This window comes from Urocampus carinirostris, chromosome 2, assembly GCF_059441175.1.
Source record: "Urocampus carinirostris isolate Australia breed hairy pipefish chromosome 2, RoL_Ucar_1.0, whole genome shotgun sequence".
In the NCBI taxonomy this organism is placed as follows: domain Eukaryota; kingdom Metazoa; phylum Chordata; class Actinopteri; order Syngnathiformes; family Syngnathidae; genus Urocampus; species Urocampus carinirostris.
Genome location: NC_142350.1, coordinates 58586310 through 58605848, shown reverse-complemented (window position 1 = coordinate 58605848; position 19539 = coordinate 58586310). Strand labels below are relative to the sequence as shown.

The following is a 19539-nucleotide window of genomic DNA, read 5'->3' as shown; positions in this document are numbered from 1 at the left end:
ACCGCGGATACATATATAAAAGAAAAAAAAAACCTAAAAACTCCACAATTTCTCATTCATTTACCAGAGAAATGGCGTCCCAAAGACCATTTTCTTCACATGTTTCCTTCCCGAAAATCAAATCTCCGAGCCTCTTAAGCTGCAAGTCGCAGAGCGAGCACTTTATTTTCAGAGTGTAACTGCAGCGATAATACGGAACATCTGCACAAAACGACCCAAACAAGCCAACGTGGGGACAAAGAAAATGTACAAAGTCAAGCGAGCCACGGAGGGGTCAAGGCCGGTCTTTATACATAAAAAACACACATTTAAGCGCTGGAATGACAAAAGGCAACAAGTGCTGTATTCAAAACCTAGCACGCACATGTATTCCTCCAAATGAAAGGCATTCATTACATGTGCGTGATACAAATTATATACAATATTTATCATTTTACACGTAAGACAATGTAATACATGGAAATTCTTAACACGAGCATTCACACTGATTTTCTTGTTTTTGCATTTAAAGGATCAGTCAACCTCAACCCCCGTCCCAGAACTTTTATTTGAGAGAGCAAAAAATAACTATACCAATGGGTAGGGTTACATTAACTGGATTACCGTATTTTCCGCACTGTAGGGCGCACCGGGTTATAGGGCGCACCCCCCAAAAATAGTTTTTGGTCCTATATTTTCCATACATAAGGCGCACCGGATTATAAGGCGCTACAATGGGAACGTCGACAAAACAGTCAGATGATTCAGTCCAACTGATTACCCCCTTAACATTCCCAAAGCTTGCAAAGAAGCAAATACGTGTCGTAGACACGTGCGGATGCGGTGTCCGTACGATGTCACTTAAATGCATTGTTTCAAATATCATTCGGAAGGTTAAAGTCTTGGGATTCAAGAAATGCCAACCATTCCTTAGTTTCTATTTTTTTTTTCGTTCGCAACTTTACTGTGCATATGACAATAAACACTTGGAATTTAGTTTAATTCACTCAACTCATCACAGCAACATCAAGATCGTTCTAAAACAAGATACCGGGAAAATATAAAGCCGCATAGCTCACCTAACTTCTCACGTTCAATAATGATACGCAACCATGGTCTTCTTACAACCGTGAGTGAAGTAAATCCAGGAGAGTAAAATGTTTACAAATACAGACTAATGAAACATGTTTCTTTATGGCGTACTTTAGCAAGCTTGCTATTCAGAGTCATCTTTTTCGGCCAATTGCAGGGTTTGTTTTGGCCCTCTAGCCTATCCGAGGCTCCGAATAACTTCAGCCAATAGCGATCGATTTAACTGATGATAGACACATCTTTTTCGGCCAATTGCAGGGTTTGTTTTGGCCCTCTAGCCTATCTGAGGCTCCGAATAACTTCAGCCAATAGCGATCGATTCAAATGATGATTGACACATTGGGTAGCCAATGAAACGCCGGTGTATAAATCCCAGCATACACCGCGGACTACTCCACGTTCGGGGGAAAATCGAGTCAGCGGCTGTTGCGTAAGTTGCGAGACCTTGCGACTTAATATTGAGCCATATATAAGGCGCACTGTATTATAAGGCGCATGGTCAGCTTTTGAAAAAAATCAAGACTTTTAGGTGCGCCTTATAGTGCGGAAAATACGGTACTTTCAATTACTTTTGGATAACTCCAATACCAAATATGCTAATAAAATACAAAAGAAACTAAATATGAATAAAATGACGAAATTTTGTGCAGGCTTGGGGAGTAACGGAATACATTGAACGGCAAAAATGATGTTGGCAAGCTGTTTGGATTTATTTTCATTTTGTTTCTGTCGCATTTGATGTTCGTTTTGCCGGAGATCAAAGAGATCAAAGCCAGGAGAGAAAGCTTACCACGTGTTGTGAGTCATCATTTTATTCCTATTTAGTTTCTTTTGTCTTTTATTAGCATATTTGGTATCGGAGTAATCCGAAAGTAATTGAAAGTAATCCAATTAAAGTAACCCTACCCAACCCTGCTAATGGGGCACAGATTGCCTATATGAGCGTTCGATAACCGCTGCCATGGAGTTTCGAAGATTTCCTTAAAAAAATGTTCATTATTTGATCATGTACACATAGGATTGTTTTCATGGTACAGACGCTCCCCTACTTACGACCATTCGACTAACGTCGGGATGTCAAAAAATATCCGCACGTTGCTTTAAGTTAGATTTTGTACTGTGCACCTTTTTCCGAGTACAGGACAGTACTGTACTGCTTCTTCCGCGGCTACCGACACTACCCAGCATCCACCCCGAAGAAGAAATCCGCTTCCTCTTCCTAGTTCGTGTGTAAACATTCTATACTGTATCTCCAGCGCACTATTAACTTTGACATTTGTATTGTTCAATATCTCATGCATCCTTTCAATATGGTTGGTGTGAAGTCTCAAGAAGAGACGAGCCGTTTCTTTTGAAACAAAAGTGGAATAAGAAAGCTTGATTTGGTTGGAAAATGGTCGGAACGCTCTCTTTCAGCCATTTTTTTACTACCGAGGAGTGAGTCACCTAATTCTTGAAGCGCATCTTCCAAAAGTAAGTTAAACTACACTTTATTTATCTTTATAGAGCATATTATTTTATGAAATGTTTATATTTTAGTACAAAATAATACAGGTTACTTATACAGTACTGTCTGTACAATCTCCAGCGCGCTAAGAACTTTGACATTTTTATTGTTTAATATCTCGTGCATCCATTCAATATGGCTAATGGAAAGTGTAAAGAAGAGGCGAGCCGTTTCTTTTGAAACGAAAGTGGAATAAGAAAGATTGATGCGGTTGAGAAAATGGTCGGAACGCTTTTTTCCGGCCACTTTGTACCACGGAGGGAGACCTCTTGTAGCGCATCTTCCAAAAGTAAGTTAAACTCAACTTTATTTATCTTTATAGAGCATATTATTTTATGAAATCTTTATATTTTAGTCCCAAAAAAATACAGGTTACTTATACAGTACTGTCTATACTATTTTTATACTATCTCCTGCATGCTAAGAACTTTGACGTTTTTATTGTTTAATAAATCATGTATCCATTCAATATGGTTGGTGTAAAGTCTAAAGAAGAGGCGAGTCTTTTCTTTTGAAACAAAAGTGGAATAAAAGAGCTTGATGCGGTTGAGAAAATGGTCGGATCGCTTTTTTTCAGCCACTTTCCACCAAGGAAGAGGAATTCACCTAACTCTTGAAGCTCATCTTCCAAAAGTAAGTTCAACTTTACTTTATTTATGTTTCTAGAGCATATTATTTGATGAAATGTTTATTTTTCAGTTTCAAAACAATGCAGGTTACTTATACAAGCCTTAAACATACAAAATATAGCAACCTACGAAGAAATTCAACTTACTAACGATCTCGTTCGTAGGTAGGGCAGCGTCTGTGTATTACCCTGAGGACGAAAACGGTTCCCCACCCTTCGTGACGTCTTCATCACGATTCCAATTGAAATTTTGCACAGTTTCTTGATTTGGATACCTCGAACCCCGCGATTCTCAAACCTTTTTAACTCTAGGGACATTTGTACTATTGTATTGTCTATAAAGTCTGACAAATTTAAAGAAAACGTGTTCAAAACCCACAGAGGTTATTCTATCTGGGGCAACATCATTTTGCCACTTGCTCTCGACTGAAAATGACTTCCATTGTTGAGTTTGGACGGACGATATTCAAAAACTGAGCCCTGATTGGTTGTCACCTTAGCGGCGGTGAAGTAATTTTCCGTTGCCCGTAAGAACAAAAATGGCGGCCCACCTGAGATCCCGCTGAAGGTTTTGCTGCTCAATCCACATTTCATAACACTTTAATCTTTAGAAAAAGAAATATGTTAAAATCACATTTTTTTAGCCTCATATTAATTTTAACAACAGGGTCTTAATATTTTATTGAGGTTAAAGTTCAACAAGGGCGGCAAACACGTTCTAAGATCTTAAATTGTTTGAAAACAAACAAGGGGACTTAATGGGTAAATAATATATACCAGGGTTCTCCAACGTGGTGTCCGCGGGTCTTCTAACTAGCCCACAAACTGGTTCTGAAAATAGTTCACCAGTGGCATGATGGTATAGTGGTTGGCTGAGCCAATTTTGGTGGGTGGGTGGACCCCGTAACCGCCTGGGTCGTAGGGGCACCGTTCCCTGTGGTGTGTCTTGGGCAAGTACAGCCTGGTGGCGACCATCTCTCTCCAGGCCAACCTTCTAATATTTACGTACTGGTAACATAATACCATAGTAACAACATAGTAATAATATGATAACTTGTTATTTTAGAAAATACAGAACTGGGAGCCTTTCTTGATAATCAGTAATAAAATAGAAAACAGCCCATGTTTCTTAAGGTTGGTGACCCCTGATGTATACCATAATAATAATGCTGATAATGATAATAATAACTCGAGACTCACATTGTTGATTTAGATCTGCTACTGTATCTGTTTTAACTGTTGAAGGATTTTATACATTTGACTATAAAGGATTTTATATGATTGAATACAAGTTACAATTATTGAGATTAATGCTGTAGTTATTTATTGACTGTGCCTTTATTCGATGAGCAGTGAAAGTTCAGGGCAGGCATGAGTGGTGGAAGATGTTGTTTACAGAACGGGACGTACTGCTGACAAGATAATCAGCACATCCAGACGGAGGACGGCAGGCATTGTTTTGAGAACAAGGCCCTGATGATGTAGAAACGCTCTGTGTTGTTTTGAGTATTCCAGACATCGCGACGCCTGGGGGGGGGCTTCCTTGGCACGCCCATGGGAGGAGGCGACACTCCATTATGCGGGGAGAAGATGGTGAGTAGGAGAGAGCTAAAGGACTTCAGAAGAGGGCTTCCCAGAGACTCCAACGACACTAATTCGGCCATTTTCGATGGAATACACTTAGTTAAATTGTTAATGAAATTAAATCCGCCCCGTGTGAAAATGTCGGCTTTCTTGTTCATCTTTTCCCTCAAGAAACGAGCGCGCATAAATTGTTGGGTGAATGTAGGTTGTGTTTGGTTAATGGAGTCAGATAACTAATTCGAACAATTTGGTAAACGGTACATTTTGATATTAATTCCCAACAATAGTAACAACATAGTAATAATATGATAACTTGTTATTTTAGCAAATGCAAAACTGGTAGCCCTTCTTGATAATCAGTAATAAAAACAAGTAGCCCCTGCTTCTTAAGGTTGCGGTGAGAAGATGGTGAATAGTGTATAATGGAGTGCCGACTCCTCCCATTGGCGTGCCAAGGAAGCCCCCCCCCGGGCGTCACTGATTTATACCATAATAATAATGCTGATAATGATACTAATAACTCGAGACACACGTTGTTGTTGATTTAAATCTGCTATTGTATCTGTTTTAACTGTTTTTAAGATTTTTATCCCCAAGTAATATTTTTCTTAATGAAAATGTTTTTTTAAAACTTGAAAATGATCTTCCCAAGTAATATTCATTTAGGAATTACCTTAAGAAAAATAATAGTCATTTTTAGTTGTTATTTTCATTGTATTGAATAAGACTCGTTACCCTGACAAACACGGTGACCAGATGATGAAGGTGCTGTGTTCAAACAAATTAGGATCTTATGCTACTAATAACCATCGAAACCAGTTTTATCTGTTTTAAGTGGCGGGTTGGCTGGGGGTGGAGTCAAACCCCAACCAAAAAACCCCGCATGGAGATGTCCCAAGACACACCACAGAAAGTGGTGCCCAAGTGGTATGACCCAGGCGGTTAAGGGATCCGTGAACTGTTACTTAAGTAATAAGGCTTCAACAAACTTTGAGGCTGCAGTGGCTCAGGAGGTAGAGCGCTCGTCTTAGGATCAAGAGATCGCAGTTCGAATCCCGGCTCCTCCGTGTAACATGTCCAAGTGTCCTTGGGTAAGACACTGAACCCCTAATACCCCCAATATGCCATTTCCCCAGATTCTGGCCCAGATTGAAAACCTCTGGCACATTCCTCAGGAAATGCATCATAAACGGTGAAAAAAAGCCCTTTTTAAGACATAAGGCGACATCAGAAATATTTGGAGTATTTCAAAAGGGAGGTTACTTGGATATTTTCTTCTATTTTATGCATTTATTCAATTTATGGCTATCGGACACTCCGGCATGGCAGAGGACAAAGTGCATAGACGAAAGACTGAAACTGTACAACACAGTGCTTTGGGAGCGCATACAAACAGAAAAAAGGCCTGAGAAATATTCGCCGTGAAAAGAAAAAAAGGAATCGGAGACAAAACTTTGAAAAATAGAATAAGTCTGCAATGAAAATAAGTCAAAAAATAACAAATAACCGAGGCACATTGTGACATCCGTGACAAAAACCACTGTTCCTTCCTTAATAAAATCATATAGTACCATTTATGAATTACAGACATGGTCCCTTTTAAAAAGACGTATTTTTTCTTTATCCACTCCCGGATTTGATCCGGCCGACAACAAAATCAAGAAAATCTCAAGGAGAAATTACAAAAGTGTTTTAGAAAGTGCTGATAATGATGTCATCGCACACAGTCCTTTAATCGATGCATCGTATTTTTTAAAGGACTTTCGTAAAAACGGTTGTTCCCAATTTTAAGGTAAAGCTTAGGGTGGTCCTGGGAAGATTTTTGGGGGTCTCTTAAGCTGCCTGGCCGTTATCACAGTGTTCATAAGTTGGTGGATATGTTTGGCTTTCAATCATAAAGGGACAGTGTGTAATATTTCGTACCTATTTGTAGTTTTGTCATGTCCTGCACGGTCATCATGGCACCTAGCTGGTCCCGCCCCTTGACACCGGCTGAGACACATTGACTTGATTGCGTGTGGGATACTTAAGCGCTCCATTTGGGACTGCCCGTTGCCAGACCATTGCTTCACTATGAAGGAGACCTGTTCATGCCTGTTTGTTCTGAGGAAATGCCTAGTTTGTAATTTTGATTGCCTTTAAGCCTGTTTTGTTTCGTCTTTGGTCCATTTGTGTTGGACAACTTTTCTTTCCTAAATTAAAGTGACGGATCGTCTACGCATTTGAGTTCACACTTCCTGCTTCCTGGTCCGTTTCCTGACAAGTTTGGAATTAATCTTTTTCATTCATTAAAAAAAACAATATTGTTAAGCCAAAATACAGGTAATATCATGTAATTATGCATTTTTTTAAAAATACTCTTATGTTAAAAAATTTGCATTTATTTTAGTTGAAGGAAACTGACACAATTGTCCGCCATTTTGCTACGAAAGGTACCCAAAAAACTTTAAAAATCTGGTCAAACCGTGTGGTTTGTTTGCTTCCAGTTTCTGTAGTTAGTATTCTTTCTTGTTCTTTGTAGCACTCGTTTTCATTTATAATAACAATACAAGGACATCTAGAGGTCAAATATTGCACACTGTCCCTTCAAGCATGGAATTGCATAACCAATTTCATTCAAATGACTATTACAGATCTATTTTGAATTCATTCACTACCAATCCCTCCCAAAACTTAGATGATAATTTTAAGTCATTCAATGCCGTTGACAACTGTCGAGACAAATGGCTTTTAAGGCATTCAATGCCACTGACGTTTATAGATTTCAATGGCTTTTAAGTCATTCAATGCCATTGGCATATGAACGTATGCCAATCGCTTTTGAGTAATTCAAAGCCATTGATGACTATAGCCGTTAATGGCTTTCAAGTAATTCAACCCCATTGACGAGTTTAGACCTCAATTGCTTTTAAGTCCTTCAATGCTGTTGACAACTGTAGAGATAAATGGCTTTAAGTTAATCATTGTCATTGACGACTATAGACTTCAACGGCTTTTAAGTCATTCGATGCCAATGACATATATAAACACGTCAATTGCTTTCAACGACTATAGAAGACAATGGCTTTTAAGTCATTCAATGCCATCGACGAGTAGAGAGGTCAATGGCTTTTAAGTCATCTAATGCCAATGACAAGTACCCACATCAATGGCTTTAAGGGCATTCAACGCCACTGACGACTATAGACTTCAATGGCTTCTAAGTGTTTTAATGAAATTGATGACTTTAGATGTCAATGACTCTAATGTCATTCAATGAAAATGAGGAGTATAAATGCAAATGGCTCTCTAGTTATTCAACGCCACTGACAACTATAGACTCCAATGGCTTTTAAGTCATTCAATGAAATTGACGACTATGGATGTCAATGGCTTTAACGTCATTCAATGAAAATGAGGAATATACATGCCAATGGCTCTTAAGTTATTCAACGCCACTGAGGAATATAGACTTCAATCGCTTTTAAGTGATTCAAGACAATGATGACTATAGATGTCAATGGCTTTAAAGTAATTCAATGAAAAGGAGGAGAATACATGCCAATGGCTCTTAAGTTATTCAACGCTTCAATGGCTTTTAAGTCATTAAATACCATGGACATATACAGTATACACACGTCAATTGCTTTCGAGTCATTAAATGCCATTGACGACTATAGATGTCAATGGCTTTCATTTCATTCATTCCCATTGACAAGTATAGACCTCATTTGCTTTTAGGTCATTAAATGAAAATAAGAAGTATACATGCCAATGGCTCTTAAGTCATTCAACGCCACCGTCAACTATGGACTTCAATGGCTTTTAAGTGACATTGATGACTATACAGATGTCATTGCCTTTAAAGTCATTGGAAAAAAAATGAGGAGTATAAATGCCAATGGCTCTTAAGTTATTCAACGCCATGGACGAATATACACTTCAATTGCTTTTGAGTCATTAAATACCATTGACGACTATAGATGTCAATGGCTTTCAACTCATTCAATGCCATTGACGGGTATAGACCTCATTTGCTTTTAGGTCATTCAATGCCACCATCAACTATGGACTTCAATGGCTTTTAAATCAATCATTGCCATTGACGACTACAGACTTCAATGTTTTTTAAGTCAATCAATGACAATGTCCAGTCTATCAAATAATGAAAATTTAAGAGATGAAGGCCTCCAGTCTCGTCCCTCAAGTTCCACAAACCCTTTGGTCCATTTTGTACCGCTACACTGGACACAAAAAGAATTCCAGATCAATCCTGACAACGAAACTCAGAAAAAGAAAAATGGAAAAAGAGAAAATAGGCTACAAGGCAGCAAATGTACACATTAATAGGTCTATAAAAATACGTACAATGGCTACTGTAAAAAGAAGAGCCTCGGAGGCTTTTTTTGAGGTTTTTCGTGATGGGATAGGGGGCCGATGGTGGGGGGTTCATGTGTGCAGCTGGAGGTCCTCAAAAAGCTGAGGTGTGTCGTGATGAAGTGAGGAATGCGGGCAGGATGCGGGGCAGGGGGGTCGACCACCTCAAAAGGGCTGTCCAGTCTATTTCTTGCCCTAATGGATGGGGTTGATGTCTGTTCGGTTGTTGGCCTGCCCGTGCACGCTGCTGCCCCCTAGCGTTGTGGTGGAGGTGGTGATGGTGTTGTGCTGAATGACCTGCTGCTGCGTACAAGCCGGGGACGGACTTTCTGCAGGGCTGCTCTCGGGACCTGCCGACACATTGCGGGGCATGGATATTTTTGCACATAACAGTTGTACAGTACAATGATATAAAACATAAACATATTGTCATGGTTGCCATGGCGCCCAATTGGCCCCGTCCATGTGGCGCCAGCTGCACCTTGTTGACAGATTGGCTCCCTGTCAGTATTTAAACTCTGTCCTGTCAGTCCCCTTTTGTCGATCCGTCTGCGAATCTCCGTTTTTACACAGCAAACCCTTTTTCGCCTGTCCTGTGTTTTTGCTCCTGTTTTCCTCCCGCGACGATCTGTTTGATCTCGACCACGTCTGCTCTCCCGTCCCAAGTTACGACCTGTTTTGATCTCGACTACGTCTGTTCTCCCGTCCAGAATAACGACCCATTTTCCGATATCGACCACAATTTTGCTCTGCTCTTCTATCCCAGCCCCTGACCTGTTTTTTCCGTTACCGACAGTCCCAATTCCGCGTCCGAGCAACCTACTCCCCGTGACTAGCGATCTCTGGATCGTGTGTGCATTCTTTTCCCTTCTTCCCAATAAAACTGTGAGAAACGATACGCGAGTGGGTCCTGTCTCCTTTCTGGTCCTGACACACATGGCTAAAAGGAGTTAGCCAAAAAAGAAGGTTTTAACTTTTTACCCATTCAATTTTTCCTCGTAGGAAATCAATATCAAAACAAGAAAACAGAACTCTACCCCACAAAAGGCAATTAGAAAAAAATAAATTACATTTCAGACCTGTTATCATACTGCTAGCGACTCCCAGAACATATGAAACTTCTAAGGAGGGGGACTCAAGAGAGAGAGAGAAAATACAAAGAAAAGGAAAAAAAGGAAGAGAGAGCAAAAGAAGGTAAAAAGACACAGATAGAGAATGAGACAAAGAGGAACAAAGAAATGAAAAGAGAGACAGAGCGAGTGAAAGAGAGAGTGATAGAAAGTGAGAGAAAAATGGAGGAAGAGAGAGAGAGTCAGAGAGAGAGAGAAATAAAGAAATATAAGTACATTATTTGTGAGAGGCGCCCGGCTTTGGCAAAATCAAGTGGACATATTTCTAACTGCAGCTCGTTTTTCTCTTGCGCTTCCTACAGCGTTGTCTCGCGGTCCGGATTCAATCCCTTAGCGGGCATGATCCGGCCCGCGGGCCGCCTGTGGCCTAAATAAATGCAGTTTGGTGGGGGAAGGGCCCCCCAGAGTTAAGGAGCACGGCCAAGGAGACGGACGTGAATAAGTTCCTCCTCTCCTGCAGTTGTAACAAGTCGAATGCCCGGTGTATCTTTTTTAGCGTTAGCAACTTATAAGAGGTCGATTAAAGGAGGCTCACTATTCTAATTATGTTTCGAAAATGGGGGCAATGACGTCACACTGGGACCAGGAAGGGAGCCCACGAGGCGAGATTCCGTCTTTTCTTTCGGACTCGATAAAGGACGGCAAAAGAGTGGAAGACCGCGGTGAGGGTTTTGTTGTGCAGGTGACTCACTGAGGTAACCTTGGGACTCTTTTTGCATGGTGGTGATGGGACAGTCCTTGTGTGTGAGGAGAAGCTGCTTCAGCTGCGTCACCTCGTTCTTTAGCATGGTCACTTCGTTCTGGAAGGAAACAGCAGAATCCTTATAGCTGATCGACGCCATCGGATCCGCGTGAAAGTCAATTGACACTCAGTGAAAATGGGTTAGAAAAGCGTTAGCTAGTTGATATATTTGATCTTTAAGCAGTACTGAATACAAATTATATTTATGTCTCTTTCTGTCTTCCTTCCTTCCTTCCTTCAGTCCTTCCTACTTACCATTTGTCCTTCTTTCCTTCCAACCCAGCATAGGTCCTTCCATCCCGTTCCTTCCTACCTACCTACCATTCATCCTTCCTTCCTTCCTTCCTTCCTTCCTTCCTTCCTTCCTTCCTTCCTTCCTTCCTTCCTTCCTTCCTTCCTTCCTTCCTTCCTTCCTTCCTTCCTTCCTTCCTTCCTTCCTTCCTTCCTTCCTTCCTTCCTTCCTTCCTTCCTTCCTTCCTTCCTTCCTTCCTTCCTTCCTTCCTTACTTACTTACTTACTTACTTACTTACTTACTTCCTATCTACCAGTCGTCCTTCCTTCCTTCCAACCCGCCATAGGTCCTTCCATCCTTCCTTCCATCCTACCTACCATTCGTCCTTCCTTCCTTCCTTCCTTCCTACCTACCATTGGTCCTTCCTACCTACCTAACATTCGTCCTTCCTTCCTTCCTACCTACCATTGGTCCTTCCTACCTACCCACCTACCTACCTACCTACCTACCATTCGTCCTTCCTTCCTTCCAACCCACCATAGGTCCTTCCATCCTTCCTTCCTTCCTACCTACCATTGATCCTTCCTTCCTACTTACCTACCTGCCTACCATCGGTCCTTCCTTACTAATAACCTACCATCGGTCCTTCCTTCCTACCGACCTACCATCGGTCTTTCCTTCCTTCCTCCCTTCCATCCTACCATCGGTCCTTCCCTCCTTCCTTCCTACCTACCTACCATTGGTCCTTCCCCCTTCCTCCCTACCATCAGTCCTTCCTTCCTACCTACCTACCATTGGTCCTTCCCCCTTCCTCCCTACCATCAGTCCTTCCTTCCCACCGACCTACCATCGGTCTTTCCTTCCTTCCTCCCTTCCATCCTACCATCGGTCCTTCCCTCCTTCCTTCCTACCTACCTACCATTGGTCCTTCCCCCTTCCTCCCTACCATCAGTCCTTCTTTCCTTCCTTCCTTCCTACCTACCATTGGTCCTTCCTTCCTTCCTCCCTACCATCAGTCCTTCCTTCCTTCCTTCCTTCCTTCCTTCCTTCCTTCCTTCCTTCCTACTTACCTACCTACCATCGGTCCTTCCTACCTATCTACCTTCATTGGTCTTTCCTTGCTACCTAACAACCATCAGTTCTTCCTTCCTTTCTCCCTTCCTTCTTACCATCGGTCCGTCCTTCCTTCCAAACCACCATAGGTCTTTCCATTCTTCCTTACTTCCTAACTACCATCGGTCCTTCCTTCCTTACTACCTACCTACCTACCATCGGTCCTTCGTTCCTTCCTTCCGTCCTTCCACGAATGATATAGAAGCACTTCCATAAACCTCCCTTTCACCTCACATTCCAAAGAAACTCAATGCTCCTGTCCACGTTGATACCTGAAGCTGCATGTTGGTCTGTGTGAGTTCTTCCGCTTTCTTCTCCAGCGACATGACCCAAACTTTCCTCTTCTGCCGGCACCTGGTTGCCGCCGCCCGATTCCTTTCCAGGAACTTCCGCCGACGCTCGTCGGGGTCCTCGTCCACCGTTCTCCTGCGCCGGCCGCCACTCTGGGGAGGAGAGTGCAACGTCTGCGTGGGCTGCATGTGCTGGGTGGCGGGAGACATCTGAAACAAGGTTCAAGGTTTCAGAGCTTTGCGGTCTGTAATGGTTAAAAAAAATAAAATAGAAAAAATAAAAAATGGGTTGGGGGGTAGTCGGCAGAGGTCACTCCCGGGCCGCACGACGCGAGAAAAGGCGGCGGGCGTGATCGGCCTACCCCCGTAACTGGGGGGGAGCCCGCTCGTCCGACGACCCCAGTAGCGTGGCGCGACGACAGGCGGCGGACGTGCGCGGGACCCCCATAACTGTGTCGGTGTCGTGCGTATCGCGCCTGAAAGTACCCGCGCCGCGGGTTAGGGGCTCGCTCGTGGGAGCGACCGAACGGCACCCGCGGTGCGGCGCAAGTATAGACCCTGTCGTGAATTTGTCTCCGATCGTCCCGATCGGACGGAAAAATCGCCCAGCTGTACGACTCTTAGCGGTGGATCACTCGGCTCGTGCGTCGATGAAGAACGCAGCTAGCCGCGAGAACTAATGTGATTTGCAGCTGCGATTGGCTGGCAACCAGTTCAGGGTGTCCCCTGCCCACTGCCCGGAGATGGCTGGGATGGGCTCCAGCCCCCCCGCGACCCTAATAAGGATAAGCGGTGCAAATAATGAGATAAGATGAGATTTTTTTTTTATTTTATTTTTTTATTTTTGAAGGGTCGTCGCTACTTTGCAGATTTTCACTTTTAGCGGGTGGTTTTGGTCCCCATTAACCGCGATAACCGAGGTCTTACTGTATTCATCATAACCAGGGTTGTGTAGGGTTACTTTAACTTGATTACTTTCAATTACTTTTGGATTACTCCAATACCAAATATGCTGATAAAAGACAAAAGAAACTAAATATGAATAAAAGTATGACTCACAACACGTGGTAAGCTTTCTCTCCTGGCTTTGATCTCTTTGATCTCCGGCAAAACGAACATAAAATGCGACAGAAACAAAATGAAAATAAATCCAAACAGCTTGCCAACATCATTTTTGCTGTTCCATGTATTCCGTTACTCCCCAAGCCTGCACAAAATCGAGTCATTTTATTCCTATTTAGTTTCTTTTGTCTTTTATTAGCATATTTGGTATTGGAGTAATCCAAAAGTCATTGAAAGTAATCCAGTTAAAGTAACCCTACCCAACCCTGATCATAATCCAGCTCTCTAATGAGACAGTTTACGCCTGCCAAGCTTGCAACCAAAGAAAAAAATCTTTGTGACACACCTGGAAAACATCCAGACACCTGACTGCCGCAGCCACCCCGACGCTCTCCAAACACAAACAGGCGTCCCCGCCTTTCCAGAGTGCCAACTGCCCCCAAACAACATCTGCTTGGTGCAGGGATTGACTGGGCTGATTCAGCCACTTGCCTACCTTGTTACAGAGGTGTCAGGCGCTTTCCCATCACCCACTTCCACTCAGACTAACAGCGGCAGACAGAAGTGGACGCGGAGGGGGGGATCGTGACATTTACTTGGCAAGGCCGACTGTTTGCAGTTAGGACCGTTCGGTAATGGTCCGTACTGCCAACGGAAAACCAGGACCGCTTCCAAGCATGGGTACGGAGGATCGGGGGGTTTGTTTGAAGGCGTTCAGCAGTGACGTGCAGTCGGGGGAGGCAGGGATGAATTTTCACGTTGTATTATATTATATGGTGCAGAGATTTAGAGCCTGAACGCACGTTTGAGAAGGAAATTGAATGTTTTTGAGATGAAGTGTTTGAGGAGTATGTTAGGAGTGACTAGATTGGATGGATTGAGAAGTGAAATTGTGAGGGACAAGACTGGAGTAGTAGTGGAACTGAGCAAGCGTGTGGATAAGAGAGTACTCGGTTGGTTTGGACACATGGAGAGGGTGGATGAGAAGCGAATGTTGAAGAGGATCTGCAGAGCAGGAGTCAATGGAAGGAGACCAAGGTCTAAATTTAGTGGAAGTTAGAGCTCTTGTTGGTGATATGAATGAGTGGAGAGGTGTTGTGAAAGGATAGCGGGATATTTGGACGCGTTCTAAGGGATGGGCAGGGCACCTGTATGATGCGGCAGGGGTAAACCAGTGAAAGCTGTAGGGCCCTGTGTTGTGTCACCCTGACCCGAGTGACATGGCCGCTTACTTGTGTCCCGTTTCATCTGAAGGGATGAAAGCTTGACCAACTTAGGTACTGAGGTGCCTAACTTGTTTGGGTGTTTGGGCATTTGAGTTGGCGATGGTCCAAAAATTTTTGTGTGTGTTTTTTGCTATTTTTTCCCTTTTATTTTCTATGTTATTGTATGTGTTTGTCTTGCTGTCGGTCACCCCTCTTGAGGGATATGACCAAGGTAGATAGATAGATAGATAGATAGATAGATAGATAGATAGATAGATAGATAGATAGATAGATAGATAGATAGATAGATAGATAGATAGATAGATAGATAGATAGATAGATAGATAGATAGATAGATAGATAGATAGATAGATAGATAGATAGATAGATAGATAGATAGATAGATAGATAGATAGATAGATAGATAGATAGATAGCTAGATAGATAGATAGATAGATAGATAGCTAGATAGATAGATAGATAGATAGATAGATAGATAGAATTATGAATACAGTGTGTCACGTTTTACTGTGCTGCAGATGCAGAGTGAGGCACGCAATTCTCTTGCCTCCTGGCAGAGGGCAGAAGTCAGTTGAAGGATTCCGTTTAGCACCAAACAACAGAATTAGCAAGCTAACAGCAAGTCAAGCCATACAGTATTTTTTTTTTTCTCATAGGCTGGACTTTTGTATATCATCCCTTCCTATCAGTTACTGTAACTTTAAATGAATGAACTTTGTTTTTTGCCTGTTTCAGTTCTTTTTAATCGTATTCTTTTAGCTGGACTCGCCACACTCTCACTTTCTAAGGAAAAATGTATCCAAGGAGATTTGTTTAAGCCTCCCCTTCAAAATGCGTAAAGCAAATGTCATTGAACAGACTCCTAGCACGAAGATTCGCCATTTCTTCTGGATGTTTACGACGAAAGCAGCTACTTCCTCCCAGTTAGCCAATCAACGTAGTTCTCGAAACCCCTCTGGTGTTGGTGAGATGCAGACTCTCAAACTGGGACCAGTTGATGCTGACAGTGAGCGATCCCTAGTGGTAATCTCTGGTATCTGCTCAGAGAAAGATTTTTGTTCCAAACAAATCCTGATATTGTCATTTTTATATTTAGAAGTTCTCGTATAAACAGTGACTAACGAAAGTATAGCCCCCCCACATTTCAGACTTCAAATTGACGTGAAAACAATGACAGTATTTTCTAAGAATCCAGAACAATCGTGAAGTGGAGCCGAATTATTTCTACATTTAATATCATATCTTGTAAAAGGATAGTGGGATGTTTGGGCACGATCCAAGGGATGGGCAGGGCACCTGTATGATGCGGTAGGGGTAAACCAACGAAAGTTGTCGGGCCCTGCTGTTGAACAAAAGAGTGTGTTGTGTCACCCTGACCCGAGTGACATGGCCGCTTTCTTGTGTCACGTAGATAGATAGATAGATAGATATTATATTTACAACGAAAAAATGGAAAAGTAGGTGTTGCAAAAATATTGGCCCCCTTTCTTCTCAGCTCAACCAACTCCAGAAGTTTCCTGATGACTTCTGAGTGATCCAATGTTGACCTAAATGACCTACAATGACATAGTGCATAGAGTCTCAGTTTGAATGCACTTTTTGGGCTCAGAGGTCTCTGAAAGAAGACACTGGAGAACGGACAGCAATATAAAGACCAGGGAACAGTTTAGGCAGGTCCGGAGTAAAGTTATGGGAAGTGTTCAGAGCAGGAATGGGATACAAGAAGATTTCACAACATCTCCCAGAGCACTGTCCAAGCAGTAATATCAAAATGGAGAGAGCATAAAACCAGAGGAAACCTACCAAGATCTGGCTGTCCCTCTAAACCAGGGGTGTCAAACTCATTTTAACTCGGGGGCCACACGATAGAACAAACATTCTGTCAGGGGCCGGACTAGTCGATTAAAGAGAAAGGAAAAGAGAGATAAAGAAATATGAGAAAAAGGGAGGGGAAAGGAGAGAGAAGGCGGAACAAAGAAAGAAAAAGAGAGAGCGGGAGAGAGCGGGAGAAACAATAGATAAAAAGTCGTGAGAGAGGGGGAAAAGAAAGGGAGAGGAAGAAAGAAATGCCAAGAGAAATAGAAAGACAGAAGGAGAGAAAAGAGAAAAGAAAGCGCCAAGGGTAGGAAGAGAGAAAGAGAAAAGAGAAAAGGAAAAAAGGAAGTTAGAGCAAAAGAAGTTAAAAAGACACAGAGAGAGAAAGAGACAAAGAGCAACAAAGGAAGAGAAAAAGAGAGACACGGAGAGTGAAAGAGACAGAGACAGAGGGTGGGGAAAAGGGATGGAAGAGAGCGAGAGGAGAGAGAGAGAGAGAGAGAGAGAGAGAGAGAGAGGGAGAGAGAAAGAAATACAAGTACAGTGTCTTTGTTCGAGGCACCTTTCTTTGGCAATATCAAGTTGACATATTTCAACCTGCAGCTTGTTTTTCTCTTGCGCTTCTCTGAGTGTTGTCTCGCGCGCCGGATTCAATCCCTTAGCGGGCCTGATCTGGCCCGCCTGTTTGACACCTGTGCTCTAAACCTTTGGCCAAATTAAAGAGAAACCGGAGTGCCCGGGGGAAACCCACGCAAGCACGGGGAGAACATGCAAACTCCACACAGGAGGTTCGATCTCATGACCTCAGAACTGTGCCGCACAGGCGCTAACCACTGCGCCGATGTGCTGCCCACGACCCAAAACATAAAACGAAATATGCAGAGGTCAAACATAGACTTAGGTTGTGATTTCACCCATCGCCACTAGATGGCAGACTTCTTTTGTCTCATTGTATCAGAGGGAAAGGTACATCAGCACAAGGTCCCAAACTGAAGGTTCACCTGAGAGTGCATCTGAGCGTGTGGTGAGGTCTGGTGAGGGTGCCCAGGGTGGAGGTGGACATTGTGGGAGTTGTGATGGGGGTTGTGGGCCTGCGGGTGATGGTGGGGTCCTTGGGCGTGGCTCTGGTTGTGGTGGTGGTGGGCGTGGTGCTGGTAGGCGTGGGGCCCCGCCTGGAGGTGCTGATGCGGGTGCGGATGAGAGTGCGAATGCATGTGATGATGGTTGGCTTGCTCTTGCCGAGAAGACATCATCTCCATCATGTGGCCCATGGAGCTCATGTTGCCGTTGGAGATGGAGCCGGGATGGTGGGAAAGGGCCGCCTTCAGTCTCTGCCGCCGGAGAAAAGCACAAAGTGGATCGAGTTTAGTGAAATTGTTTCCACGGATCATTAAAGATCAGGGTTGGGTAGGGTTACTTTAACTGGATTACTTTGGATTACTTTCAATTACTTTTGGATTACTCCCATACCAAATATGCTAATAAAAGACAAAAGAAACTAAATATGAATCAAATGATGACTCACAACACGTGGTAAGCTTTCTCTCCTGGCTTTGATCTCTTTGAACTCCGGCAAAAAATGCGACTTTTGTCTTTTATTAGCATATTTGGTATTGGAGTAATCCAAAAGTCATTGAAAGTAATCCAGTTAAAGTAACCCTACCCAACCCTGTTTAAGATACTGAATTGGATTCCGAATAAAGAGCGGGAGGTACAATATAAAGTATAGTACTCCATTGAAACCAGTAGGGGCGATGTTGAGGCAACATAAATAGGAATAAATAAATAACTTGCCAGAAAATGAACAATTGAAGCACAGTTAGAAAATTTGAAAACATTCTCTTTCTCTTTCTCTCTCTCTCTCTCTCTCTCTCTCTCTCTCTCTCTCTCTCTCTCTCTCTCTCTCTCTCTCTCTCTCTCTCTCTCTCTCTCTCTCTCTCTCTCTCTCTCTCTCTCTCTCTCTCTCTCTCTCTCTTTCTGTCTCTCTTCTTCCCATTTTTGTCTCTTTTTGGCCCCTTTGTTCCTTTCATTTTTTTCTTTCTGTCTTTCTTTGTATTTCCCTCTTGGTCTGTCTCTCTCCATCTGTAATTCTCTCTCCATCCCTCTCTCTTCTTTCTATCTCTTTCTAAAGCTCTCAATCTCTTGCTATGTTTTTCTGTCTCTCTTGTTCTCTCTCTCTTTCTCTCTCTCTCTCTCTCTCTCTTATTCTTTTTCTCCCCCCTCTATCTCGTTCTGTCTATTTCTCTCTCTTTCTTACTTTTGTTATCTCCGTTTCTCTCTTTATTTCTCTGTTTTGTCTCTTTATCTGTTTCTTGCTATTTTTCTCTGTCTTTCTCCTCTTTCTCTCCTGGTCTTTTTTCTTGTCTTTCTCTGTCTTTCTATCATTTTTCCTCTCATTCTCACCTATAGGAGGAGAAAGATAAAAGAGAAATAAGAAAAAAGAGAGAAAAAAGAGAAAAAGAAATTGAGAAAGAGAGAGAAATTGAAAGAAATGTAAAAAGAGAAAAGAAAAGGATAGCGAGAGTGAGAGAGAGAGAGAGGGCAAGAGACTGACAGACAAAGGGAGAAAGAGAGAAAGAGAGATAAGAGCGAGAGAGACAAAGGGAGAAAAACAGGGAGTAGGAGAGAGAAGCGAGAGAGAGACAAAGGGAGAAAGAGAGAGAGAGAGAGACGAAGGGAGAAAAAACAGGGATTAAGAAAGATAGAAAGAGAGAGCGAGTACAAGAGTGACAAAGAGAGAAAAACAGAAAAAAGGAAATGACGAAAAAAACACAGCTACAGTT

At 42.6% G+C, this 19539-nt stretch overlaps 1 protein-coding gene and 1 pseudogene across 1 annotated transcript in view; one reads left to right on the top strand and one right to left on the bottom strand.

The window, feature by feature from the left end:
• Window positions 1-9239: 9239 nt before the first annotated feature.
• Window positions 9240-19539, bottom strand: part of creb5b (cAMP responsive element binding protein 5b) — a 150243-nt gene continuing 139943 nt past the window's right edge. Inside the window, exons 8-11 of the mRNA XM_088328102.1 lie at window positions 17758-18087; window positions 12636-12863; window positions 10968-11076; window positions 9240-9496 (exon numbers count right to left, since the gene is read on the bottom strand). Of these exons, the coding sequence (XP_088184228.1) occupies window positions 9342-9496; window positions 10968-11076; window positions 12636-12863; window positions 17758-18087 (822 nt within the window). The 3' untranslated portion in view covers window positions 9240-9341. The remainder of the gene's footprint in view (window positions 9497-10967; window positions 11077-12635; window positions 12864-17757; window positions 18088-19539) is intronic.
• Window positions 13269-13543, top strand: LOC148372733 (5.8S ribosomal RNA; annotated as a pseudogene).